This window comes from Sorghum bicolor, chromosome 1 (genome assembly GCF_000003195.3).
Source record: "Sorghum bicolor cultivar BTx623 chromosome 1, Sorghum_bicolor_NCBIv3, whole genome shotgun sequence".
Classification (NCBI taxonomy): Eukaryota; Viridiplantae; Streptophyta; class Magnoliopsida; order Poales; family Poaceae; genus Sorghum; species Sorghum bicolor.
The window spans coordinates 75,398,088-75,425,313 of record NC_012870.2 but is presented as its reverse complement, the minus strand read 5'-3'; the positions used below and the strand labels follow the sequence as shown (position 1 = coordinate 75,425,313).

The 27,226-nt window shown below is 45.4% G+C and overlaps 2 protein-coding genes and 1 pseudogene across 3 annotated transcripts; all 3 read left to right on the top strand.

Moving 5' to 3' along the window:
- Nucleotides 226-9,478, top strand: LOC8059787 (annotated as a pseudogene). The gene is made up of 5 exons (XR_002450029.1): nucleotides 226-802; nucleotides 900-1,075; nucleotides 1,232-1,408; nucleotides 6,890-7,070; nucleotides 8,393-9,478. The product of XR_002450029.1 is annotated as an uncharacterized LOC8059787 (transcript).
- Nucleotides 15,961-17,894, top strand: LOC8059332 (protein ROOT PRIMORDIUM DEFECTIVE 1). Its single transcript, XM_002468353.2, has one exon. It carries the CDS (start codon nucleotides 16,322-16,324, stop codon nucleotides 17,663-17,665), a length of 1,344 nt encoding a protein of 447 aa, XP_002468398.1. The 5' UTR covers nucleotides 15,961-16,321; the 3' UTR covers nucleotides 17,666-17,894.
- Nucleotides 22,955-26,898, top strand: LOC8057674 (3-ketoacyl-CoA synthase 10). Its single transcript, XM_002468352.2, has 2 exons — nucleotides 22,955-23,518; nucleotides 25,373-26,898. The coding sequence occupies exons 1-2, from the start codon at nucleotides 23,105-23,107 to the stop codon at nucleotides 26,588-26,590; spliced, it is 1,632 nt and encodes a 543-aa protein (XP_002468397.1). The 5' UTR covers nucleotides 22,955-23,104; the 3' UTR covers nucleotides 26,591-26,898.

Here is a 27,226-nt window from a genome sequence, read left to right as displayed (position 1 = left end):
CCCGGGAGCAGAGCGGAGACGTGCGGTGCGGTGCCGGCGTCTCTCCTCGCGCGCGCCCCGACCCGGCAACCGCAACCTTTCCGCTAGCGCTAGCTAACCATACCCCGATCTCAGATCACGTCGCGTCACGCGCTCGCCTTTCACGTGCTGCAATGCTTTCCCCTCACCGCCCGGCGCCCGCGCAAGCCACGAAATTAGCAAAGGCCTCTGGCCTACTACCCTGTCCTGTGTCTCTCGAGTGTCAACCAACACCGCTCCAGCTGCGGCGTGCGCAGCTATAAAAACCAGAGTGCCAAACATAGTACTCCTTGCTACCGCATGACCACGCCACATATCATCGTCTAGCTCCGTTTATTCGTTTCCGGGAAGCAACCAACCAACCAACTCTCGTTTCCAGGCAGCCGACGACCTTGGGCCGTGTTCGTCTGCTGCCAAGAGTACAGTTTGATGCGAGCAGCTAGCTAGTTGTTCCTTTCAATTCGTGTGCTTTTGCTAGTAGCTTGAGATCAAGCCAGCCGGCGAACGAGGATCGGAACATCATCCATCGCATCATGGCCGCCGAGCAGCAGCAGCAGCCTGCCAAGGCCGCCGCGGCCGGCAGCAGGTTCGCGGTGACGTGCGGCCTGCTGAGGCAGTACATGAAGGAGCAGGGCGGCAGCGGCGCCACCAGGTGCCTCGCGCCGGCCGTCGCCATGGGCCTCATGCCGGAAGCCGACGCTGCGGCGGCTGCGACCGAGGAGAGGACCACCGTGCTGGAGCTCTTCCCGCAGCAGGCTGGCACGCTCAAAGACGAGCAGCAAAGGTGTGTTCATTCTCCGTCGCCTTCAGCATCACCTTCCTTACCGTGCTGTGTGTGAACTTCTGAATTCTGATCGGATCTCCTTCGTCCCATTAATTAGGAAGAGGAAGGAGCCTGCGGACGGGAGAGCGCCGCTGACCATCTTCTACGGCGGAAAGATGGTGGTGTTCGACGACTTCCCCGCGGAGAAGGCCGAGGAGCTCATGCAGCTCGCCGGCTCCGGCGGCAACGCCGCGCCCGCCGCCGAGAACGCGCTGGGACAGCCCAGCCTCACAGGTAGGAACGGAACGCGTATACCTACACTGTCCTCCAGTCCAGTGTTCACACGGATAATTGCAGAGGGCAAAGCAAAAAGCCCACGTAGCGTTCATACAATACAGCGAGCTGAGAGTGACAGCATTTATTTGTCCCGTGCGTGCACGTTTCTTACAGACATGCCCCTCGCGAGGAAGGTGTCGCTCAAGAGGTTCCTCGAGAAGAGGAAGAACAGGCTCACCGCGGCGGATCCATACCCGGCGGCGGCAAGTGAGTCGTCGACCAAGCAGCCTCCTGCTGTTAAGGAGGAGGGCGCGCCGTGGCTCGGCGTGAGCTCCGCGCTCAGCCTCAGCTGAAGAATCTGATGGAGGACAGCAAGACACCTACTCCATGGGAAACTACAAATTACTCCAGTAATTGCTACTGCGTACTACTAGTATTTTTTTTTCAGGCCGTAAAAATATGTACGTGTTTCAACCCTTGACATTTACACCAGTTACTGGTTGCTTCAGGGGAATTAGCTAGCCAGCTAATTAGTGTATTATGATTGGTTAATTAGTTGTCTGTTTGAGAATTCTTTGGCGACAAAAGAATTCTTTCCTTCCTTGCTGATATTCATCTGCAAGGATATGAACTAATTAATTAAATCTAGATGATCGATTTCATACATATACAGTGTGTAAATTCAAATAAGCTGATGGAACAGGTTATATGCTATTCTTTTGCTTCATTGTTTCAGTCTCGTGTCATATATATAGTGCTGAGTTGCTGACAAAGTATTCAGTTATGTGGATTGTTTGCCCCCTTTTTTGGTCATCAGTGAAACGGAAACACATAGCTAGCACTCCTCCATGCTCCATGTATCAATTATGTTCCTGAGATGCTACTATTTCCAAATTTTAACGCAAAAACTGCGCGAAACAATTAATTTATCTGTCATCTGATACGACCTTAAAAAACTCTTGGTGTGAACAAACAAACAAACTCTGAACAATTATTCAGACAAAACAAAGAAACAACTGATGAAGGAACGAACCATAGCAATAGCCGTCATTTGTTAAAAGACAAGTTCAGATGTGTTAAACTTTCGGCTTCATGGTGATTGGTTCACACACCAAATTAAAGCTAAACTTTCATGTGCTGCGCTGTCCGCGGTGGTAGGAACAGCTCATCAAGGAACCGGCGGAGAGGGAGGGGAGTAGGAAGCCGCGCGCAGGAACACGGAGAGGGAGGAAAGAAGAAACGTGCATGCATGGGTGTGTGGTGCAGTCGTTACACGTCGTCGTCACCGAGACTTTGGGACGACGCCGGCCGGCCTATGCTTACCGTTTCAAAGCTCCTCTCCTCCGACAAAACTTGCATTAGGTGGTGGTATACTAAACACACATCCGTCGGCATCGTCGTGGCACGTTTCGCGTGTACGTGGTCAAAACTCAGTGGTGGGACTGGCAGGAAAGATAATTAGTAGTAGAAGGGAGAAGACGACGGGGAGCAAGTTCTGTTGGCCTTTCTCTTTCTCGCTCTCCTAGTCTCCTGCGTGTTCTTCGTCTCCACGTCTGGCTGGCTGCAGACTCTGATGTCTGATGAGACGAAACTGAATATTCCACATGTCAGTCGCATGCGAGGATGCAAGAACTTTGCTTTGACCCCCACAGGTGCTGCTACTGTGCTACTGCTCTGAAGTGCTTGGTGGCTGTTGCTAGTTAAAAGCCAATGAAATGGATAGTCTATTTGGAAAATTAAGATTGCCATTAATTTCAAAAGCAAAAGAGAGCCCAGACTGTAGTTCAAATTAACATTAGGTTGCGATCAGTATCAGGAGATTAGGAGAAGGAGTCTTATTTGGCCAGGCTCTGCTCTGCGCTCGATGGCTAGCACCTTTGCTGAGGGCCCCAGGTACTCAACCAAACATTAGCGTGTTTTTCGCCAGTAGGTATTCTTCCTTTTCTTTTCCAGCATTTTAGTTCGACCATCTCATTCAGATAGTTGACCCATGGATCAAACACGCAAGCTGCCTAGCTCATCAATCAGTGTCATGTGTCTGTAGCTATCGCAGAGGTCTCACTGGTTGAACACGAACTAATAGTTTATTCAGTGTGCATTGCGTCTGGAATTCCACGTGTTATCAGTATCGTAACAACTCTGTGGCTTACTTGTTGCTGGTTCTTTCCTCTACCAATTACGTACTTATGTGCACATATACGTATGCACCCTAGACACGGTACGCATATGCTAATTATCTCTGCAGTCTACTGAATTGACCAAACATGGAAATGGTGTGCATTGATCAGTTCGCTGAAAACCAGGATCACTTGGTCAACATCCCCATTTGTCGAGTAAGGACACAATGGTGTGAGCTCTTTTCTTCAACACTAAAATTCTCTTTGAAATGTAGGAACTCTTTCATGTTTATTGTATTCCTAGGAAAATAATTTGATTCGCACAACATTCTTGCACCATTCCTGTAAATCATATATACTGTTGAATGTATCATAGTATGTTAAAACTTATGTACATCATGACCTTAGTAGCCATGTTTCTGTTCCGTTCCCAGAAACAGAAAATTGGCGTATTATTTTTAAGAACGGGAATATTCTATTTTCAGAACGTGGAACATAAGAACAGGAACATGTACCATATTTCTGATTCTAGGCTGCTAAGATCATGATATGCCAGTGGTCAGGACCTTTTGTCCTTCATCTCATTGTAATATTTATCTGTAACAAGATCTTGCATTATCGGGGGAAAAAAAGAAACAATGGACCATGAGGAAAGAAAACAGAACATCTGACTGAGTGGTCTTGGGGCTCCTTTCTGACGACCAAACACAAAAGTTAACTCCCGTTCGTGTTTACTTTCACCATTTTCTTGTCATTTGAGTCTCAGTATATCAGTATATATGCTGGCATGTATAACAGGCGGCTGCAACTGAATCATTTTTTTAATGAAAAGGGGGATTAACATTTAACAAAGACATCAAGCTATGTTTCAACCGTAGGCAGGAGGACCGAGGCTGCGCAACACCAAGTTAAATTAAGAACCAAACGAGTCCATGAGCCCCACGTCAAGTTATAGCCGCTGCTGCAAGAAAAGCGACATTGTTTGCTTAACAAATCCTGCCATGCCTTTGAAATGTAGGATTTTTTTCATGTTTATTGTATTCCTCGGAAAATAAATTTGATCCATACTAAATTCTTACACCGTTTCTGTAAGTCATGTCCTTACCACATTAATTGTTGTTTATTGCCATTCCTCTTATGTCTTAAGGGCACTCACAATGCAAGACTCTATCACAGAGTCTAAGACAATTAATTACATAGTATTTATGGTATTTTGCTGATGTGGCAGCATATTTATTGAAGAAAGAGGTAGAAAAAATAAGACTCCAAGTCTTATTTAGACTCTAAGTCCACATTGTTCGAAGTAATAAATAACTTTAGACTCTATGATAGAGTCTGCATTGTGAGTGTTCTAAGAGGAACAAACATCTTGATATCTACATCGAAGGTGGTTACGTCGATTTCTAAGACAAACATCATGATATCTAATCCGTAACTTTTGGTTCGGCTACTAAGAGCATCACTGTACTTATGATAAAAAAAACTTTTTGCATGAAAAAACGACACATAAAGTGATTTGGCAACTTATACTCACAACAGTATATTCCTTCGCCCCTAACGATAGTCACTAATGATGCGCTGGCTGCAGCTGTAGTTGTGGCTGCTAAAGGCAAAATGATCAACAATTAGCTGTAGATATCAAATGAAAAAGAAACAATTAGCTGCGGTGCAGTCACAACGCGGCATGAAAAAATGACCTCAGTACATTTTGATATGCCGCAGGTCAGGACACCTGACCTCTGGTCCTTGATCTCGTTGTTTTTGTTTATTTACAACAAGATCTTGCATTATCGAAAAAGAAAATAAGCAACGAACCACGAGGAAAAGAAAACAGAACAAGTGACTGAGTCGTATTTGGGCTCCGTCCTTCGTGGCGAACAAACACAAAGTTGACTCACGTTCGCGTTTACTTTCACCATTTTTCTTATCCTTTGAGCTAGTATCAGTATCAGTATATATAATAATAATATGCTGGCATGTATAGCAGGCGGCTGCGACTGAATCATTTTTTTTTATATATATAAAAAAGGGGGATTAACAAAGACATCAAGGTTTCAACCATAGGCAAGAGGACTCACAGGCTGCGCAAACACCAAATTAAATTAACTTAAGAACCAGAAGACGAGTCCATCAGCTAGCCCCACGTCAAGTTGTAGCCTCTGCTGCAAGAAAAGTGACATTGTTTGCTTAGCAAGTCTTGTCATGCTTCTGATTATTAATTATATTGTTCTCCCGTTTAACAAGTCGCCCTGATTATTATGCAATTTGCTAGCACGATGCAGATAGTAGTATATCTTTATCCCAGCACGTTGCTGCATGCGCACATGTGACGGAATTTAATTTCTGGCGCATGTTGCCCGGTCCCGCGCGGCATCTTCCTTCCCGCTGCCGCCGATCGAGCTAATCCTCCTGGGGCCGCTTGTTTTGTTTCAACAGTCACGCCACGGCCACGCGACAGGGGTGCGTGGGGGCAGGTGGGCGGTGCTGCACGCCACGTCGCTGTCCCTGCTCCCCCGTCGCCACGAAACGAAACGTGTTTGCCTGCGCGCATGACGCGTCTCCACCACCGGCACCACCACAGGAGTTTCGTTTCAAAGATAGCAGCTGCAGTGTAATTAAAGGCTTAGCGCGGGCGGACTATTTGCTTAGCGACGAACGAATCTGACTGATGGAAATCATTGCTCCGCCTCCTCAACCTCAATTAGCCGGATACGATCATCATCTATACAAATCTCCCCTCGTGGTTCGTACGCGGACCAGAAAATCAAAATCGGGCAGCGGACGAGAGAGGGAGAGGGGGAATAAAGGCCGGTGCGGTATGGGCGCGTCGCGTGACGCCCCCGAGATCTTTCTCGTGAATGAACCATGAGCAGGCCACAGGGCCGGGGGAAAGGCGTGCACGCAGTTGCCACATGAGCTCGTACGGCTCCCTTTTCCTTTTCGATGTGATCCTGCGGCGACGGAAGCGCCACGTACGTAACGGGCACGCAGGTTCTGTTGATGGAGTAACAGACTAGCAGCAGTACAGCCTGTACAGGGGAGATGGTACGGTTGTGGTCTGATGGATATGGGCTTGGCTACTGGGCTCGCCGGCCTTGCATGTTCAACAGAGTGCAGGGGGATAAGTTGGGCTCGGCTGCCGTGTCATATTTTATTTTCTTTATTTACTAATAAAATCCTTATTTGCTAAAAAACTAAGAAATTCCTTATGCTTCTGACAACTTCTATGTATTGTTTTGCTCATCGATTGCAACCGGTGGTCGTTTACCATTTCAACTTCTAGTTTAGCCATTGCAAATTTCTTTATTAAAATTTAGATGCATGAACGGTTCCTAAACTTGTTAAGAGCTCCTTTAAAAGCAAAGGAGAGCAAAACCAGTGGATGAAAAAAACCCCACTAAGAACTGGAATGTTAATAAAATGATATCCCCATAAATTACCCACACAGGGAAGAAAAATATCCTATATGTAGTGGTACTCTAAATCCTCCTCTTCTCGAATTTGGGATGTCATATTGTCCATCCCTATATATTATTTTGAGATCTGGTAACTGTTAGAGAAGAAAAATATATAAGAAAGTTTTTTGTCATGATGTTCTTCGGTTCCTCCCCGCGTAGCGCCGAGAATATTGTCGCTAGCCTTTGCATCTATGTTGCCATATGCTGCAAGGACGGTAACGCACCAAACTGGTCTAGATGCCTCATCGCTGGGTCAGGGTTCAGCGATGCCTTCGACGCGCAGCACGTCGCCGATCACACACTAAAGCTGCGGCTAATGCTAGCCAACCATTTTGAGTTGGAGTGCTCCACGTATGACAGGGAGGACAAGCCCTTCATCAAGCTCGAGCTCGAGGACGCCATGGCTGGGAAGGACACATGGTTCGTGAACAAGGAGGTGTATGTGCTTTTCCCGTCGCCTGCTCTCGTCTAGGTCCATGTCCACGAGCACTTCCTCTTCCTCGAACGCTAATCATGTTGTTCCACCCCGATTTTGATCTTGCCAACCCCGTCGTAGTGGATGATGCCCTCGTGCACCTCACTGGCATTACTCACATCTTCTAGCCACCTCATACACACGCTCTGGTGTGATAGAGGACGAGGATCGTGAGTCTAACCGTGACATGCTCCAACACGTCCTAATAGTCGTTGTCCCCAACTGCCTGCTAGTTGTCCACATCTGCCTCTAAACCGGCTACAGGTAATTTCTTATCGCGATGCTCCCATACTCTGAGTATCTCTCGTGGCTCGAGAACATCCTCCTTGACATGCTCGTCGCTTCCCACAACAACGCGGCCACCATCAACTGGCAAGAGCATAGCCACACTACCGTCTTGGGTTTCGCCATGTGCAAGGAACATTTTCACACCAGACTGATCCACGAGTTTGGGCCCGACCCCAACCATCCTAGACCAACCAAACATATACTTATTAGCAACCACCATTATGGTGGACCAGGACTAGTCACACCCCGTCGAGCGCTAGACAGTTGTGTTGTTGTCGCCCCCTTCGGCAAGAAGAGGATAGGGAAAAGACAGTGCCTACACACAATCGGTTCATATGTAGTCGATTTGTTAAAGCACGGGCCGAAGTTCAAAGAAACAAGAAGTATGTTTTTTGCAAATATTTTTGGACACAGATTGGTCTAAGGGAGACTTATACAAGCTTTAGTAATAGAGACTTCACAATTGTGAGAACACCCTGGAAACAAGAGGACAAATTATTTAGTTATCTTTTAAAAAAAATATTATTTCTTGTAAAATGGGATGTATAATTATTGTAGACTAGAGGAAGTATGTTTTGTATTTGTAAACGAATAAAAGTGGAGCTCATGCATTCCCCGGTTGGATTCCTGCCTAAAGAAGTCCCAACCACGTTTTTTTTACCACGTTTTTTTAGAGCGTGAAGCATACTTCCTACAAAAAGAAATACAACTGGCCGCAGCTAGCCGATGGTCGACAAGACGAAAAGGCCCGCACCACACCTCTCTCTCTCTCCCCCGCCGAACGAACGAATAAAAAAAAATAGAGAGGCAATTAGGCATTCTCTTTTTCCTCACGTCTCCATCCGACAACGCCGGCCCACCCCACCCAACCTGCCCCTGCCTCCCTGCCCGTCGCCCACAGGAATCACGTGTTCTTCGTGCCCAGCACCACGCCACCACCGCGCCTCACGTCTCCCCCCCTCCCCCCACCCGCCGGCGAAAAAACTAATCCGCCCTAAACGATGCCTCCCCACGTCTCCACTCCATCAAGTCAATTGCCTTCTTGCCCTGCCCCTCCTCCTCCGCCCCCATTTCCCGACCCCTATAAAACACAAGGCTGCCCGCGGCGCCCCCATCATCCATTCCCACAGCACCACCAAGAGCAAGAGCAAACAGCAACACAAGCCAAGGCAAAGAGAAGGAGGAGAAGCAAGCGCGAAGCAGTCGTCTCGATTGACATGGCCATGGCGGCAGCGGAGGGCAAGAGCCGGAGGTTCGCGCTGGCCTGCGGGGTGCTGAGCCAGTACGTCAAGGCCGAGCAGCAGATGGCGGCCGCCGCAGCCCCTGCCGCTCGCGCCCCGGCCACGACGCTGAGCCTCATGCCCGGCGCGGACGTCGGCGCCGAGCAGGAGCCGACCCCGGCCGCCGCCGCGAGGGGCGAGGAGATGGCTGGGCCCGCCTCCACGGCGGCGCCGCTCACCATCTTCTACGGCGGCAGGGTGGTGGTGTTCGAGGACTTCCCCGCGGAGAAGGCGGCCGAGGTCATGCGCCTCGCAGCCGGCGGCGCCGAGCGCGCGGCGGTCCCGGCCCCGGCCCCGGCTCCGGCTCCGGCTCCGCGCGACGACCTGCCCATCGCCAGGAAGGCGTCGCTGCAGCGGTTCCTGGCCAAACGCAAGGACCGCCTCGTGGAGCGCGCGCCCTACACCCGCCCGTCTCCGTCCCCCGCGGAGGAGGCGGAGAAGACGAAGCAGCCGGCGGCCTCCTCCTGGCTCGGTCTCGGCGGCAGCACGACGGACGCCGAGCGCCTCACCATCGCGCTGTGATTTGGGGAGTTCGCGTCGCGTCATGTGGATCGATTAATTCGGTGGGTTCCTGCCTTCCTCAGGCTGGATTGGTTTGTATGGAAATTGAAATGGGTTGTAGAGAGATGTTATTCTTCTTGTTTTTTTTTTTCTTACGAGAGAGTTTCGCTGCTCTTGTAAGATTTGATGATTCGATAATACTAGAAAGAAAGATGGAGATTCAACAATTTGTGTGACTTTCGTGACACGTGTGTTTTCTGCCGCAAAAATCATGGCTGAATTTTACACAAAACTTGATGCCAGCAGCAACTTCTCCTCGCTTAATTTGAGAGTAAAAATTTGACGATTCCAAGAACAAATGGAAAACGAAAGAGAAAGAAAGAAAGAAAAATCCCAAATGGAGTTCCAATCACAGCCTCAAATCTGTACAGTCCAACACGCAAAGCTAGGAATACTCTATTTGCCCCCCAAAAGAAAAATTCAAAAGTGGTCCAAACGGGCACCACGAAAACGTGCCTACAAAACCGCGTACGATACCACTACGTACGCGTCAACACCTTTTGCTGGAGCGGCACCAGCCACCACCACCACGTCTCTTGCGCGAGTGTATCACCGGGCAAGGCGCAAGTGGGGCACCCACGGAATCCACATGCTGCCGACCGTGCTAGCTAGGCGACGGGAACCTTCGCTGCCAGGTCTCAACCGCTGCCTTGCAACTTGCACGCTGCTGTACTATTCATTCATTCAAACCGAACCGAGCCCGTGCCCGTCGCGTCGCGTCGCTTTCTTCCCTCCCTCCGTCCGTGGGCTCCGCCCGTGGCGACTCGTCCGTCGTGCCTGCCGGCCACCCGCGCGCGTTCCCGTGTGCCACGCAGATAAAAAACGAAAAAAAAAAATCCTCTCTCTCTCCCTCTCTCTCTCTCTCTCTCTCTCCAAAACTGAGATATAAACACCGAAATCAGGACATGCGACAATACAGAAACCGATAAATTTAGGGTTATGTTTATCTCTATGGAATGTAAAATACAAAAATATTTTAAAATAATGAAATACAAAAATACCATATTTTCAAGGGTGTTTTTAGTTCAATCCAAAATGTCAATTTTTTCAGTGCTCGTGGGAGTGGGCACGGGCTTTGAGAAACTTTTGGACCTTTTTTACCTCTTAAGGCAAAATCCAAAATAGAGAATAATTATTTTTTTATCAAAATTTTTATATGATGTTTAGTACCTGATGCAAAATTATGAACTAAAGGTTCGAATTCTTTGGAATAAAAGGAGAACTAAACACCCAAAGCCAAAAAGTTAAATTTAAATCAGGTAATCTAATATTTTCAAGTATATACATAAATAAAGTCAAATAATAATAATAATAATAATAATAATAATAATAATAATAATAATAATAATAATAATAATAATAATAATAATAATAATAATAATAATAATAATAATAATAATAATAATAATAATAATAACAACAACAACAACAATAATAATAATCTATTTCAAATTATAAGTCATTTTAAAAATCTTGGAGAGTCAAAAGATTTTCAAGTTTGACTCAAAATATAGAGAGAAATATAAAGATTTATGTCATAAAATAGGTACACTATAAAAATATAATTAACAAAGATTCTACTTGATTGATACTAAAAATGTTATTATTTTATTATATAAATTTAGTAAAATTTAAAAAACTTTGACTCTATAAGATTTTTGGAATGAATTGTAATTTGGGACGGAGGGAGTAATACAGTGCGAGACGCGCACGGGAATTTTTCCATCCGTTGTCAAGCTTGCTCCCCGGCTACGTGCCTAACACTCCGCCTTGGAACAGGAGCGGTCAGGGTGCCCGGTACAGTACAGTACGCGGGCGAGGATGGGATCGCGCACGATTCTGTCACGTTTCCGATAGCAACTCGCACGCGGTATGTTGGGTTGGGTGCGCAAATATCTCTCGGGTGTTTACCCACCGAGCCATCATTAATGCATGGCTGTCGCCCCTTGATGGTGATCTGTCGTGACCGTCACGCTAATTCAAAGCCTTGTTTAGTTCACTCTCAAAACCAAAAAGTTTTTAAGATTTTATGTCACATCGAATCTTGTGGTACATGCATGAAATATTAAATATAGACGAAAACAAAAACTAATTACACAGTTTAGCTATAAATTACGAGACGAATCTTTTAATACTAGTTAGTCCATAATTGAATAATATTTGTCATAAACAAACGAAAGTACTACAGTACCGAAAATTTTTTCACTTTTCAAACTAAACAAGCCCTGAGTATATGAGGAGTACTGCTACCTCGCGAAAGGGAGGATTGGCCGGACCTTGGCGGCCAGGCAAATGTATCGTCACTCCTCATCGTCAGGGTAAAAAAAACAGACAAGAAGTAGTTTACTCCGTACGTTTTTCAAGGTCAGACGGGTTGACAGTGATGTCTTCAACTTCAAATGATGGTGTGCAGATCTTCCTCCTGCAGATCCGCACTGCCAGACAAAAAAAAAAAAAAAGGCGAACGTTCCGTCGACCTTGAATCAGGCAGCGCAGCGCAGAGGCCGCGTGAGAGTGAGACCGCAAGCTCTGAGTCAAAAGTGGCGCCATGGTTTTAGTTTTATTATTATTACTAGGACTAGGATCATCATTTGCGTAGACTTGGCTTAGCCACCTGCGTATGTTATGTCTGTCGTCCTGTCGACAGTCGATACCTACAGTGCGACGACGGTGCGTATTAGGCCTTGCTTAGTTAGAGAAAAATTTTAGTCTCACAAATTACAGATAAACCGTATAATTAGTTAAGTTTTTTATCTATACTAGGTTAATGCCCGTACGTTGTTACGGGTTTTACAATCCACATAGTCTATGTTTCTTCCATATTTTTTTAGTTGTAGAGATAACTATTCATTAATAAAATTGTATCTAAATATATCCATGTGTGTTTTTGTTTTGAAGGATTTGTTATGAGAAATTTAATAGTGCAATCGGAATTTAATTTATATCTTCGGTTTAAAAGTTATGATTTTTTTAAATTCGCTAAAATAATTTTGCATGTATGGGTGAGTGGGTCTAGGTTGATGGGATAGCCTATCATGGCTAAAAGGGATGGGAGTTGTGGCTTCACCATAGGTGTGGTAGATGGGTCCTTTCCATAATTTTTAGTTGTAGAGATTCTAATGTTTCATACATATGTTTAAAGATCTAATGTGACGAAAAATATTAAAAAAATTTAGAACTAAGTCCAAAGGATCCACAGCGAGATCACCGCAAGGTCAAAAGGCGTTTGAATACTGACTATAACAGAGGGCATGGGAGCAAGTCAAGGGACTGTTTGGTTTGAGTTATTAAAGTTTAACATGTATTATAAGATTTGTCTCGCAAATTACTCTCTAACTGTGTTATGTATGTATCCAAACATTTGATGTGACAGACGATAAACTTTAACAATTGAAACCAAACAGAGCCTCAATTTGTCTAAGCTAGACGAGCGCCCAGTGGCGTCCTGGTCCAGTTTATTTCCAACAAGAGCCCAACCGTGTGGGCCTTGTTTAGTTCACCTCAAAAACCAAAAAGTTTTCAAGATTTTCTGTCACATCGAATTTTTCAACACATGTATGAAATATTAAATATAGACGAAAATAAAACCTAATTTCACAGTTTAACTGTAAATCGCGAGACGAATCTTTTGATACTAGTTAGTCTATAATTGAACAATATTTGGCACAAACAAACGAAATTGCTACAGTACCGAAATCCAAAAACTTTTCGAAACTAAACAAGGCCCAAGTAGAAAAGAATCACGCGCGGTGCCGTGCCGTCGTCGCCGTTCCCGTTGCACGAACTGGAGACGGGCTTGTGGGGAGACGCAAAACGAAGACCTGGCGCTGCCAGGTTCGTGGGCGCGCACGCACGCGGGATGGCGTTTCGCGTTCGCGGCCGTTCCATTCCATGAAGAGAGGAACACGCTCGCGGAACAGTCCAAGTCGTGCGTCGCATTATTTTTGAACAACAATGGCTCCTCCACTGGTATGCAGTGCAGCTATACGGACACAATGGTCTCTCTTTTTTTTTTAACCTGCAACCATCTTGGTTGACAACTCTAGATTTCGACAAGGATCCTATTCATCTTCCTCCTCTTCTTGTATTTCCCAAAGGAAAAAGAAGTATTTGCACTATAGCACCAACGAAGAACGAGAGACGCCTTCGACGGACACGAGGTCACGATGAGAACAAGCTTCCAGTTCGTGTTTAATTTCCAAAATTTTTGCAAAATATTTCAAGATTTAACGTTACATCAAATCATTCGACACATATATAAGATATTAAATACAGATAAAAAATAACTAGATATACAATTTACCTGCAATTTGTGAGACGAACTTTTTGATCTTAGTTAGTACAGGATTGTACAATATTTTCTCAAATTAACGAGGCCTTGAATGGTGCGCCTAAGTTCTATGGGCCTGGTTTACAAGGCTCTGCGCTCGCTTTTAGGGCTTATTTATTATTGACTTCATGTTAGAGGTCTAACGAAAAATGAGCCCCAAAACCCAACTGAGGTATGGGCTAGCATTTAGACCAAGCCATATCGCCTCTACTCTGAAATGTGCTCCAAATTACAAAGGCATTCCAATAATTTAGGAGGATCAAACCATCTCAAGTTTGACTAAATTTGTGTGATAAGTTGATTCTCAAAAAAAAAAAGATAATAATAGTTAAAATGCTAACTAAGTATTATTAGAATCTTTATTAATTATATTTTCATAGTATATCTATTTGATGTCATAACTTTTTGAAATTTTCTCTATAATTTATGTTAAACTTGAGATGTTTTAACTCTCCAATATTCTGAAAATAACTTATAATTTAAAATGGAAGGAGTATTTCGTTGTGGTATGTGAGAGGGTCCAGTGGTAAGGTAGGCTTATGCTATTGACTAGGGTTTGTTGTATCCTTTTTAGAATTTTTCTAGACAAAGTAGGGTACACATGCGTGTGGTGTGAGTGGTGGATTGATATGTCCATCCAATCAACGGTGGGCTAGAGTTCCCTTTTTTTTGCATGTCTATAGACGCGCACGCATGTAATGTTGATGTGTGATTTGTGTACATACAGTTGTACCCAATAAAAAAACTACACGTTGATGTATAGTTTTTCTACTCGAGCCCTAAAACCAAGATATGTTAACCTCACAACTTTTACAACTAAAGTTACTTCCTTGCTCTAATTAGAAGTGGTGTTCATGGTAGTTTCATCTTTATTTAGTTATAAAATCCATTAAATAAATAATAGTGTTTCAAAAGCATAAAATGTATCTAGGCTCCTAAAAATTACAAGGAAAAATTCTAGAGGTAGATTGGGGCATAAAAACCTAGATAATATATTTAGAGCTCGTGAAAGTATCTCTAAAAAAACTTCCACAAATTAAAATTAGCTCTAAAAAATGGAAAGATATCAGGTAAAACCAAGGGAAAAAATCCAAAGCATTTTATTCAATGTCTAAACACGTTTTGAAATATTTTCCTCATTTTCGGGAGCTAAATATATTTTTTGAGACTTATAGAGATATTTTCATGAGCTCTCAATACTTTATTTGATTTTTTTTGTATAATAAACTTTTAGAAGCTTAGAGGCATTTTCCATGGTTTAAAAATATTACTAGGTATTCGTTAGGCATGTTGTAACTAAAAAATAATGAAACTACCTTGGAAACCACTTGTAACCGAGCATGAGGTAAAGTTAAATGGTTTTAGAAGTTGGAGGGGGAGTTTAATATGTCTATGTAAATTTGAAGTTTGAAGAGGGAAATTAGGTAACTATTCTTAGATCAACAACTTGACCATCTCGCTCGCTTAGGGTGTCCCCGATGAGCCGATGATGTCACCAACTTAGCTTTGTGTTTGGTCCTACGTGGAAGAAAAAGAGTGAAAAAAGTATCTCGCTAGGGAGCCAAGAGTTGCAAGGCTTGCACTGTTCCCAATAAATACTTCGGCTGGCTGAAAAAGTTGTTGCTAATGCAGATATCGATATGTTGTGAATGTAAAACACCGTTCCGTGGCTAAAAACTAGTACCGATAAATTCAAACGAACAGTCTACCCTATCTTCCAAGCATATACATGGATGTTAGCAGCTTTGTTGTTTTTTAATTTTTCTCTCAGCCACGTTAGCATTTGACTTCGCTAGTACTGCTAGGATGTCCTTTATGCATTGGTTGTTGGCTGCCGCATATCACACTAGGAGGGCTAAGGTACGACAACCTTGTTCCTGCGAATCATCGTGTTGTAGGCCACCCCACCACCTAGCCCTGGCGTTGACACTTGGCAACACACTACGCTTACTCCTCATTCCTCAAGGCAAACCATTCTTGTTCATGTCCCTCATCTTCCTTGATCCATTTACTTAGATCGGATGCTTTCGTTGGATAAAAAGGGAGCTTTGCCTCAAGCGGAGTGATTACGACCCACACTAAAGTTGCCCACATATTCTTTGACCTCAATTTAGACATTGCTTAGATATAGTCGGATTTATATTAATCTATATGTGTTAGGATAGATTAAAGTGAAACTTAAACTGAATTCCATTCCAACATCTAAACAAGGCCTTAAGGTTTATTTGAATGCAAAACACCTATTGTTAGACAATAATTTCTAGCTTTAGCCCAATTAAAAGTGAGGCTAGGTTGTCTATTCTTTAGTTGTGAGCCAACTAGTTGAAGAACCTAACAAGTTTGGCTCCTAAGTCCTAACTAATACGATCAAAACAGGGCCTTATCAGTTAAAAAAAAACTGGGCCTTATCGTGTGGGCTTCAAAGGCCTAACGGGAAATGTCAAAATGAGCCCAGCAAACCCAGCAGAGATTAATGGGCTCTGTCTAGACCTAGCCACATCGGTGGCTTCCTCTGGTAAACGATCATCAAGCACGGCCAAGTTTTCATTTTCTTCCCTCCTCCGTCTTTCCTTCGGCCTCTCCTCCGGTTCCCCCGCAGCCGCCGCCTTGTTCTCCTCTTCTCGCCGCCGTTCCGCAGCGCGACTAGGCTCGCGCCCTTTGCATCCTCCTCCCAGACTACTCGTGTTACAATAGTATTGTTACTGCTCCTGTCACGGCACTCCTGCTTCAGAATTTACTGGCTGCCTCACACGCCATGCACGCAGCATGTTCGCGCAATCGCCTGAGCGAGCTGCTTCGCTCCCGGAGCCAGAGGCACTGGCGGTGCCAATGCCCGTACCAACTCTCGTCGGCTCGAGGCATGACGCGCGGCCGCAGCGTGAAGGACCGGAGCAAGAAGAAGCGCGTGCACGCGCTCGAGGTGGCCACCGAGCGCTGGAAGGTGCTCTCCAAGGTGCTCGCCGTCGTCGACGCGCTCAAGAAGGAGGAGGAGCACGTCACCCCGCTCAAGCGCCTCGAGATCCTGCGGCCGCAGCTCGGCCTCGTCAAGCCGCACAAGGTGGCCCACTTCGTGCGCCGGTCGCCGCACCTGTTCGAGGTCTGCCGCGACAGCCGCGGCGTCATGTGGGCAGGCCTCTCGCCGCAGGCGGAGGCGCTCGTCGAGGAGGAAGCGCGCCTGCTGGAGGAGCACTCTCCTGTGGCCGCGCAGTACGTCACCAGGATGCTCATGTTGTCCGTGGACCGGCGGCTGCCAATCGACAAGATCGCCCACTTCCGGCGCGACATGGGGCTTCCTCATGACTTTCGGACACGGTGGGTGCACATGTTTCCGGAGCATTTCAGGCTGGTCAGATTGGAGGATGGTGAGTATTTGGAGCTCGTCTCTTGGAACCCAGCCTGGGCAGTCACTGAGCTTGAGAAGAAGGCGTCTGTGTCGACTGGCGATGCCAATGCCAGTCCACCAGGAGATCTCTCGCTTCCGTTCCCGATGAAATTCCCACCAAATTTTACTAGTCACTACAGATTTCGAGGAAAAGCTCATCATTATGTGAAAACTGGCAATACCGAGCAGTTTCAGAAGGTCACCTACCTGTCCCCTTATGCAGAGGCAAAGGGATTGACTCCTGGATCACCAGAGTTTGATAAGAGGGCAGTTGCAGTGATGCATGAGATACTGAGCTTCATGTTGGAAAAGAGGCTGGTGACCGATCACCTTACGCATTTCCGTCGTGAGTTTGTAATGCCACAGAAGCTTATGAGGTTACTCTTGAAGCATTATGGCATCTTTTATGTTTCTGAAGGGGGAAAGAGGTTGAGTGTGTTCTTAACTGAGGCATATGATGGGACAGAACTGATAGAGAAGTGTCCGTTGGTGCGGTGGAGGGAAAAGCTCCTTCAACTTACTGGTTACAGAGGGAGATTTAAGAATCTTGGTAAATTTGACGTGTCTTCTGATTCAGATGATTACTTATTAGGCCGTGATGATGATGATGTATTGGATGTTGAAAGTGAAAATTCAGATTACATCTTAGATGGCTGTTCTCTTTCAGATGATTCTGAGATGGATTTAGGGGATGCAGATGAATTTTGCAAAGACTGAGTTGGTGGCAAGCGTGTGCAACACAAAAGAATAAATATTGTTTTTAGTTTGTTAAAAACAAAGTTTAGAAATGACTGTTTGTCACTTTAAGCTCAGCATATAATTGTAGACTGTACCCTAGCTGATATCTATGGAGTTCCAAGTGACACGTTGAGGCAGGTTGGATATTTTCTGGTTACTCACATTTGGACTTCCAAATATTAGTCAAAGCTCAAACAGATCACAGTGATTTGATATGGCAGGCTTGAATATTGCTTATACCATATTCATTCATGTTATAACACCAGATTGTGCCCTGTAATGTTTTCTTTAGAAAAGAAAAATTGATAAGACAACATGCAACTGTTGTACTCAAGTTATGATTTTGTCCAAGATATCTTCATTAAACAGTCTTAGATTTCCTTTAAGCACCCATAAGGCAGGAGGTGATGATTGATGAATTATATGTACACGTCTACGGTCTACATCACTGGGCCAATGATAACCTTTGTATACAAGCAATTTTGTAGTTGTAGTATGGATGAAGAAATTGTCGCAACAATATGGCAGTTAGAGTTCTTCTGCACTCCCCTTTTGTATTGACTTTGCTGTGTGAAACAAGATATACAACCCAAATAGCTAATAGATGTACTACTGGTGACATACTCTAGTAAAAATCTATACAGAATATGTCAACGTTTTCTTGGTACTTTGGTATGTCAAGTTTGTGCTGTATCTTGGTGATTTTGCGATTTGGTTTCCTGATCTTGTTGTAGGGCTCTTCCAGAAATTGTTTCTTTATAAATGCTTCTAAGCTTCATTGGGCTTATATTGTGCACATTATGGTTGACTTTGCTATACCTCTTCAGCCTCTCTCTGTTTGTGCTGCTCTTGCTTTGTATATAGACATATGCATTTCAAATTCTGTACATTGGACCGGAGGCTAATTTCCTTCGCTGATCTACTCCAGTACTGGCAAAGTTTGAAAACATGTGTACGGTACATCCTCTTTTCTCATTTTTTGCTTGAGAAAGTGGTTAAATTTCTTTTCTCCTGTCTGGTGTACATTTTCATCAATCTGGCAAAAATAATGAGTAGTTATGGTATTACCTGGCATCTTTCTTTTTCTCCTCCCCTGATAATGTGTCATCCTTTACATTGTCCAGCAAATCCTTTGAAGGCTTTGAAACAGTATTCCATGCTGTCCTACTGTGCCAGACTGCCAGCCATCTCTTGTCTCTTGCTGAAACTTGCAACCTAGCTGTTTTGTGTGGTGAAAATTGGTGCTGGTTAAGCTGTTCTTTTGTGCTAGCTGCAAATAGAAACGAAAACAAATAGCCTCTAGTGTCCTGGTCAGATAATTATTCAACACAATCCCTTGCTGTAGCCATCTTAATTTACTGGTATTGTTTATGTATGTCATGGTAGGTTCAAAACGACAAACTGGTGTAGCATGTGTTCTGCTTATTTCTACCAATACTTTGCAATATTCTTGTGCCAAAATTTCTTCTTCTTCGTACTGATCCTTTTTTGTCTTTTAACAGGACATATTTCTCTTCAGCATTCACTGGCCGCTTCATTGAGAAGATCCACCGCCTTTGCTGCAAACATGGTCACATGGCGATAGGAGGCGCAGCTTAATGCAACCACATGGGAGCAGAGACGCCCCCATTTACTTCATCCTGGGTCGTTGCCACCATGAATGTTGTTCCTACTCTACAGATCTCCCAGCCATCCGTCCATCCGTCCATCGTCTATTCCCCGTTTCCTGTTTAAGCTTATTTGGATTGGATGGGTGCCATGTTCCTTATTTAAGGCTTGACACGGTAATGAGCCCTGATTCTCTCAAAGGACCTAACAATGGCGGTGCTGTTGGGAGTTCGCCGGACTGACGAAATTGCATCCTTATTGGCAAACTTTGGATATTCTCTCGCCGTCCAGACTTCAGATTTTGGGAATTTATGGATTATATGGGCTATGGCCTGGCGCAGGTCGGTGGAGGTGCGATGGATCCATATTTCCAATCTGAATTATTGTATGTTTGGTTTTTGCTGAAACATGACTTTGGATGTGCACAGGGGTCTGCCATGCTGGATGTGTGTGGATCCATCCGAGGTCCTGGACCATCAGCCCATCATCAAACCGGCATACCTCTTCAGCTGAACCTGTTGCGGCAGTACCATTAAGAGGTAGGGTGTGTGAATCGCTGTGTCAATTTAGGAGGCTGGAAGTAGTTGCTGGGGATCCTATGGACATTAATCCCGTCTCCATCATTGTACATGTTTACATGAAAAAAGTATGCTTGCGATGCGTTCTTATCAGGCAAACGGATTCACTTATTCAACAGTCTTTTCTTTTGGGCTGGTGTTATTAAGTCATTGTTATCCTCCTGATCGTGACCTAAGTATATTTTTTCCCCATCAGATCTGGAGAACGGAACGCTACTGCGTCTTCCGACTGGGGAAGCGAGTGATGCCGCAAGCTGAACTCCCAACCAACTGCTCGTATGGATGTAGTACTACGAGAGGATAAATGTCACTAGCAGAGTGGTTAACCCTCGATGGACTGTGGTCAACAAACTGTCGCTTTTGCCATGAAGGAGCAGCAGCTCTTGCTCTTGCCGCTGTCTGTCACTCCGCCTGTCAGGCTCTGAGCCTGAGCGAGGTCTTCGCGGGCTGCCCGAGCACGTTGTTTCCTGTTTCCTTTCCAGTAATTGTCGTCGGGTGGGTAATTCTGTAAGGCCTTGTTTAGTTCCAAAAAATTTTGCAAAATTTTTCAGATTTTCCGTCACATCGAATCTTTAAACACATGCATGAAGTATTAAATATAGATAAAAATAAAAACTAATTGCACAGTTTGGTCGAAATTGACGAGACGAATCTTTTGAGCCTAGTTAGTCCATGATTGGATAATTTTTATCAAATACAAACGAAAGTGCTACAGTGTCGATTTTGCAAAATTTTTTGGAACTAAACAAGCCCTAAGAACTGAATGAAGAAGAAAAACCATGGATTTTTTTCCCCGTCCATGCTTGTTGGAATACTTGGGCCTTGTTTAGTTCCAAAAAATTTTGCAAAACAGACACTGTAGCACTTTCGTTTGTATTTGACAAATATTGTCTAATCATAGACTAACTAGGCTCAAAAGATTCGTCTCGTCAATTCCGACCAAATTATACAATTAGTTTTTATTTTCGTCTATATTTAATACTTCATGCATGCGTCTAAAGATTCGATGTGACGGTGAATCTGAAAAATTTTGCAAAATTTTTTGGGAACTAAACAAGGCCTTGTTAGAAAAACACGTTTCCACGCTATTGTTGCCTGTGCTGTGAAGAAATTTTAGGCGGTGCATGCAGTGCAGCTGGATGCATGTCATTTTGTAGTGGCTACGACCACGAAGAATGAAATCTCCCTAGGTTCAAAAAAAAAAGGAAGAAATCTCCCCTACCAGTTTGGCTCATCGTAGTTAATCTAATTATATTTACTTAGTATCATAAAAATATTAGTAGCTCTAAGGCCACCCTACTATCTCTAAGAATTTTTCTTATATTTTAATAAAAGAGAGAAAAAACTAGCTCTTAATCAATAGCTAAGCTCTTATACAAATTTTAAGGCTAGTGAGAGTGTCATAAGAGATTATCCATGTTACAAATTAGTGCTAAAAGTTGGCATTGGAGAAGTTGGTTAGAGAGGCCGTCCGTGGGATCAGATTATACCGTACGCGTCTACATACTGCATCAGCCCAGGGATGGTGGGCAGCAGTTCAGAACGGGCCAATTCATTTCACCCTCGAGAGGTTAGGTGCAGTATGGCAGCATGCATGATGCCCTATTGCAAGTTGTGGTCGCTTGAAATTATTTGTTATTCAATAATATTTTTATCTCATAACAAATCAATAAATTAGCTAACAGTACTTTGAGCCACCGTCTCGCTAGCTCGCCTCCACCGGCCCATCTGCCACCCGAAGACTAACGAAATTGTTTCCACGCGGACGTGCACGCTGCACTTGTTGGTGAACAGTTCGCAGCTGAGCGCGAGCTTTCACGTCGTCGAGTGTCAATTGACTTGATCAAAGCTAATATGTATACGTATACATGCATGCATTCCGGGACACAATTCTTTTAATTTCAGCGCGGACTTCAGGACAGGTCGACCTCAGCTCTGTTCATCTCCAGAGTAGTTTGAGGATACAGGATAGATGGAGCATACAACATGCAATGGGCGAGCTCCGAGTGTCTACGTTCACTGTATTATATTTGAAAACAAAAGGAAAAAAAAGTGAGGACAAATTAAGTGCACACCTCATAGAGGAGTTAACAGATTTCAAATCTAACTTTAATATCAAGGTTTACTATAAAAATATTCGACATAATTAATCTAATAATATTTACTTAGTATCATAAATATATTAGTTTTTTTTTGTATATTTTAATTAATATGAAATAAATTAATTTCTTGAAATACGAGATGTATACTTGTTTTTGGACGGAGCTCTGAGTATGCCTCATTTTTCTTGAATGAAATCTCGGCCTAAAGGCTAGGCATACAAACAAAAGTAATTATGTATCAGATTAAGGGAATATTTCGTTGGATTGTTAAAGTTTGACAGATACTGTAGTATTTTTGTTTTATTTGACAATTAGTGTCTAATCATAAACTAATTAGGCTCGAAAGATTCGTCTCGTAAATTACTGTTTAGCTATGGTTTTGATTTCACAAATAGTCTATATTTAATACTTCATGTATATGTTTAAACATTCGATATAACGGATACTAAATTTTAACGTTTGAAACCAAACGGGGCATAAATAATTCATTTTCTGGTGTACATGCTCATGTCATGCAGATTATAGCAAGCATGCATGCATATTTCTTGTGCCCACGAGTAACACAACAGGTTATGCATGGTCACACGCAACAAGTGCAAGAGCATGCAACGTTACAGCTTCACTCCCAACTCCCAAGTCCCCACCGTAATTCTCGTTGGAGTGAAGGTGTGTTAAAATCCTAAACCCACACGCATAAAGCTCTGAAGTTCAGCGGGAGCAACATGTCAGTCTCACATAAAATAAAGATACTCATGGAGGAAGGCATGAGCACACGACTGCACGACCAGTCCAGCTGCTGCGGCTTTCATTTCCTGTCTGCGTGGTACTGTGGCAACAATTACAGCAGTTGCATGCGGCGGGAGCTCCATCAGATGATCAGCCCAGCCCCAGCTGCCCAGCCCTCTAATGGCATTAACTGCCGCCCACCCACCCGCCATCTCCTCCCCTACCCAACCCATCTCCTCTTCCTCCTCCTCCCCAGCGCCCAGCTAGTACTACTATATCAATACTAGCTGGACCCTTTCCACTCCCCTCACCTCTCACTGCCACTGCCGCGATCCATCCCGGCAGCGACCTAGGGAGCGAGGGAGAGTCTCGGCCGGCCGGGGCAAGCTAGCTCGGCCGCCACCATGGCGCGGGAGGAGCAGGCGCTGCTGTCGACGGAGATCATGAACCGCGGCGTGGAGCCGTCGGGCCCGGACGCCGGGTCGCCGACCTTCTCGGTGCGCGTGCGCCGCCGCCTGCCGGACTTCCTGCAGTCGGTGAACCTCAAGTACGTGCGCCTAGGGTACCACTACCTCATCAGCCACGGCGTGTACCTGGCCACCATCCCCGTCATCGTGCTCGTCTGCGGCGCCGAGGTGGGCAGCCTCAGCCGCGACGAGCTGTGGCGCAAGGTCTGGGGGGAGGCCACCTACGACCTCGCCACCGTCCTCGCCTTCCTCGCCGTCCTCGCCTTCACCATCTCCGTCTACATCATGTCCAGGCCTAGGCCCGTCTACCTCATCGACTTCGCATGCTACAAGCCGGCCGACGAGCTCAAGGTGCGTGCGTGCATGCCTACATGCATACTACTCTTGCTCTTGTCCATCACTAGCTATATATGATTTGCATGCAACAAAAATATGATACTGCTCATGCTAATATGTTTAAACATGCATGCTTTTCAGGCCCGTTAAATTTCTTCCTTAGCCTGACTTACTTTCTTTTATTGTTTATGTAATTAAACTCCTACTGCTACTACTTGCACCACACATTTGATAGTCATGCTGCTCACGCGCATCTGCATGTACAAGGAACATACTCCTACCACATCCGATCTACTTTTATGATATATAAAATTATTGGATCAGAGTCTTGAGATAAATGTTTTATTTCCGGGCAGGAAGTAGATCCTTACAAGGGGTGGTTATTCATGAATCCGGGAAGTGAACATGTGATCATTACTAATTAAGTTGTTGCATCTTATTAGTGCATCTAATACTTGGTCAAGCATGCATGCATGGTGCCACTGTTTGCCCACACCTATGTGAGTTTACAAGCGGAATATGTCAGTCATTTAACAATATTTATTTTCTCACAACATAAACGAATATTACTTTCTGCCCTGATTTATCAGGGGCTACTACTACAAGATTAGTGCACGTTTTGTGAAGGAGACAAAAACTTGATTAGGCCGTACGTTAATTCATATACACTTACAGTTACCGTATATAACAAGGATGAATAACACAATGTTGGAAATTAAAGGGATAGCAGTAGCAGGATCAAGTAAAACATATGGGTATTACTGCCTACTTAGGGCACTCACAATGCAGACTCTATCATAGATTCTAACGTTATTTATTTACTCAAACAATGTGGACTTAGAGTCTAAATAAGACTTGGAGTCTTATTTTTACTACCCCTTTATTCAATAAATATGCTGCCACATCAGCAAAATGATATAAATAATATGTAATTAATTATCTTGGACTATGTGCCCTTATACACAACTAGCAGCCATGCTGTATAGACTGTCACATCTGTGGACGTACAATCTACACGCTTACTAGTTATATACTCCGTACCCCGTATATCCGTACTCCTACCAGCAGTAGTATAGTAGTACATATATACCATTGCAGGGCCGTGCTGGGCCTTTAATGGTTACAGCATCGGCCAGCTGCCACCAATATATTGAAGGCCCATAAATGTTGCAGAAACTTGAGACAGTGGCATCCATAAATACACCGACAAAGCACACCCACATGCCTGAAATGAAAACCCTTTACTCTCTGATGAAATCCTTCCAACCCCTCCACCCGTTTTCTCTCACAGATCAGCCATTTAGTATACTTAATCAGTCATCATCAGCATGAATGAGCATGAAAGACATTTTACAGTCAAGTCAGCGCTAAGTTTGCACTAGATTCATACTTAAATCAATATCGATCGCATCGCATGCATTAGAGATGAGCATTGGGCCTCGGGGCCCACCGGTATGAATGGGCCGGCCGGGGCAGGTAGGATAGCAACGGTTTCCGTTGGGTTGAGGTCACACCCATCATGAACGGTTGGGCGCTCGGTCCTTCGGCCCGGTAATCAATGAGCAGTAGTCATGCAAACGGGTCTGTATTATTAGGATCTTATTTTAATGGATAAAGATCTAGTACTCCTGCTTAAACAGACTAGGATCCTTTGAAACACGGGACAGTTTTCCTAATTTCTGCGTACGCTCCTTTTTCCAGTGATGAAATCGATTTGACTTTTATAAAATTCCAGAACGATTTGTGGAAGTCTTCTGTTCCAAAGGCTAACAGAATGAATAGATCGCTCGTTGTAGACGATGCTGTATATATACATAATCATGCTGTGACTGTGATGTGATGCTGGTGTGTACATGTGCACACGTACAGGTGTCCAAGGCGGAGTTCATCGACCTAGCACGCAAGTCCGGCAAGTTCGACGAGGACAGCCTGGCGTTCCAGTCGCGTCTGCTGGCCAAGTCCGGCATCGGCGACGAGTCGTACATGCCGCGCTGCGTGTTCGAGCCCAACGCCAACTGCGCGACCATGAAGGAGGGCCGCGCCGAGGCGTCGACGGCCATGTTCGCGGCGCTGGACGAGCTCTTCGACAAGTGCCGCGTCCGTCCCAAGGACGTGGGCGTGCTGGTGGTCAACTGCAGCCTCTTCAACCCGACGCCGTCGCTGTCGGCCATGATCGTGAACCACTACAAGATGCGCGGGAACATCCTGAGCTACAACCTGGGCGGCATGGGCTGCAGCGCGGGCGTCATCGCCATCGACCTGGCCCGCGACATGCTGCAGGCCAGCGGCGCCGGCCTTGCCGTGGTGGTCAGCACGGAGGCCGTCTCCTTCACGTGGTACCCCGGGAAGCGTCGCTCCATGCTCATCCCCAACGCCTTCTTCCGCGCCGGGTGCGCGGCGGTGCTGCTGTCCAACCGGCGCCGCGACTTCCACCGCGCCAAGTACCAGCTGGAGCACGTGGTGCGCACGCACAAGGGCGCCGACGACCGCGCCTTCCGCTCCGTGTACCAGGAGGAAGACGAGCAGCGGATCAAGGGCCTGTCCATCAGCCGCGACCTGCTGGAGGTGGGCGGGCACGCGCTCAAGACCAACATCACCACGCTGGGGCCCCTGGTGCTGCCATTCTCGGAGCAGCTGCTCTTCTTCGCGGGCGTGCTGTTCCGCCACCTGTTCCCGTCCAAGGCCTCCACGCCGCCGCCGCCGACCACGCCGGGGGACGCCTCCGCCGCCGCGCCATACATCCCGGACTTCAAGCGCGCGTTCGAGCACTTCTGCATGCACGCGGCCAGCCGCGACGTGCTGGAGCACCTGCAGAGCAACCTGGGCCTGCGCAACTCCGACCTGGAGGCCTCCCGCGCCGCGCTGCACCGATTCGGCAACACCTCCAGCAGCAGCATCTGGTACGAGCTGGCGTACCTGGAGGCCAAGGGCCGGGTCCGCCGGGGCGACCGCGTCTGGCAGCTCGCCTTCGGGTCAGGATTCAAGTGCAACAGCGCGGTGTGGCGCGCCGTGCGCCGCGTGCGCCGCCCCGCGCGCAGCCCCTGGCTCGACTGCGTCGACCAGTACCCGGCGCGCATGGACGCCTAGTAAGTAGCTGCAATGGCTGCTTATAATGTATGATGGTATAGGATGCGATCGATCGATTTGCATGCATCTAACTGATGATGCATGCATGCACCAAGTGTTATTACGTTGTTAAGGTACGTTTGAACTTTGGTTTGTGTATTGTTGTTTAGTGGTTAAGAAGGGGTCAAGGGAGAGAGGGCATACGCTGCTAGCATAATGGAAGTACTCCGGTCCGGTCCTGTGTGAACTTAATTATGTACGTGCAATTTTAATGTGTTTTAATATTATAAGATTTGACGCTTGGCAATAGATGTTCGCTGTTGTCGATATTTTGATTCTCTTTGTAAATCTGCTAATCATTCTGCGACTTTGATTGATCAAGCTCGGATGCTCTGTGCCAGTGCAACGTAATGACACTGGAATAAATCCAATTATAGCAAACGTGTATAATATGTTAAAGGTGAGGCAAAATTTGTTGTTAGACATATCAAGGGATGGCTCTTTATTAGCGGACATCTATTTTCGAGCGATTTCTAAAAGACACACTAGTTTTTGATAAATTGGTTGGTGTACATCGTGCCTAATATAATACTTTTATAAAATAGATACAAAATCATATAAGTGCCCCAAAATTATAGCATAAAATTGTCTAGACTC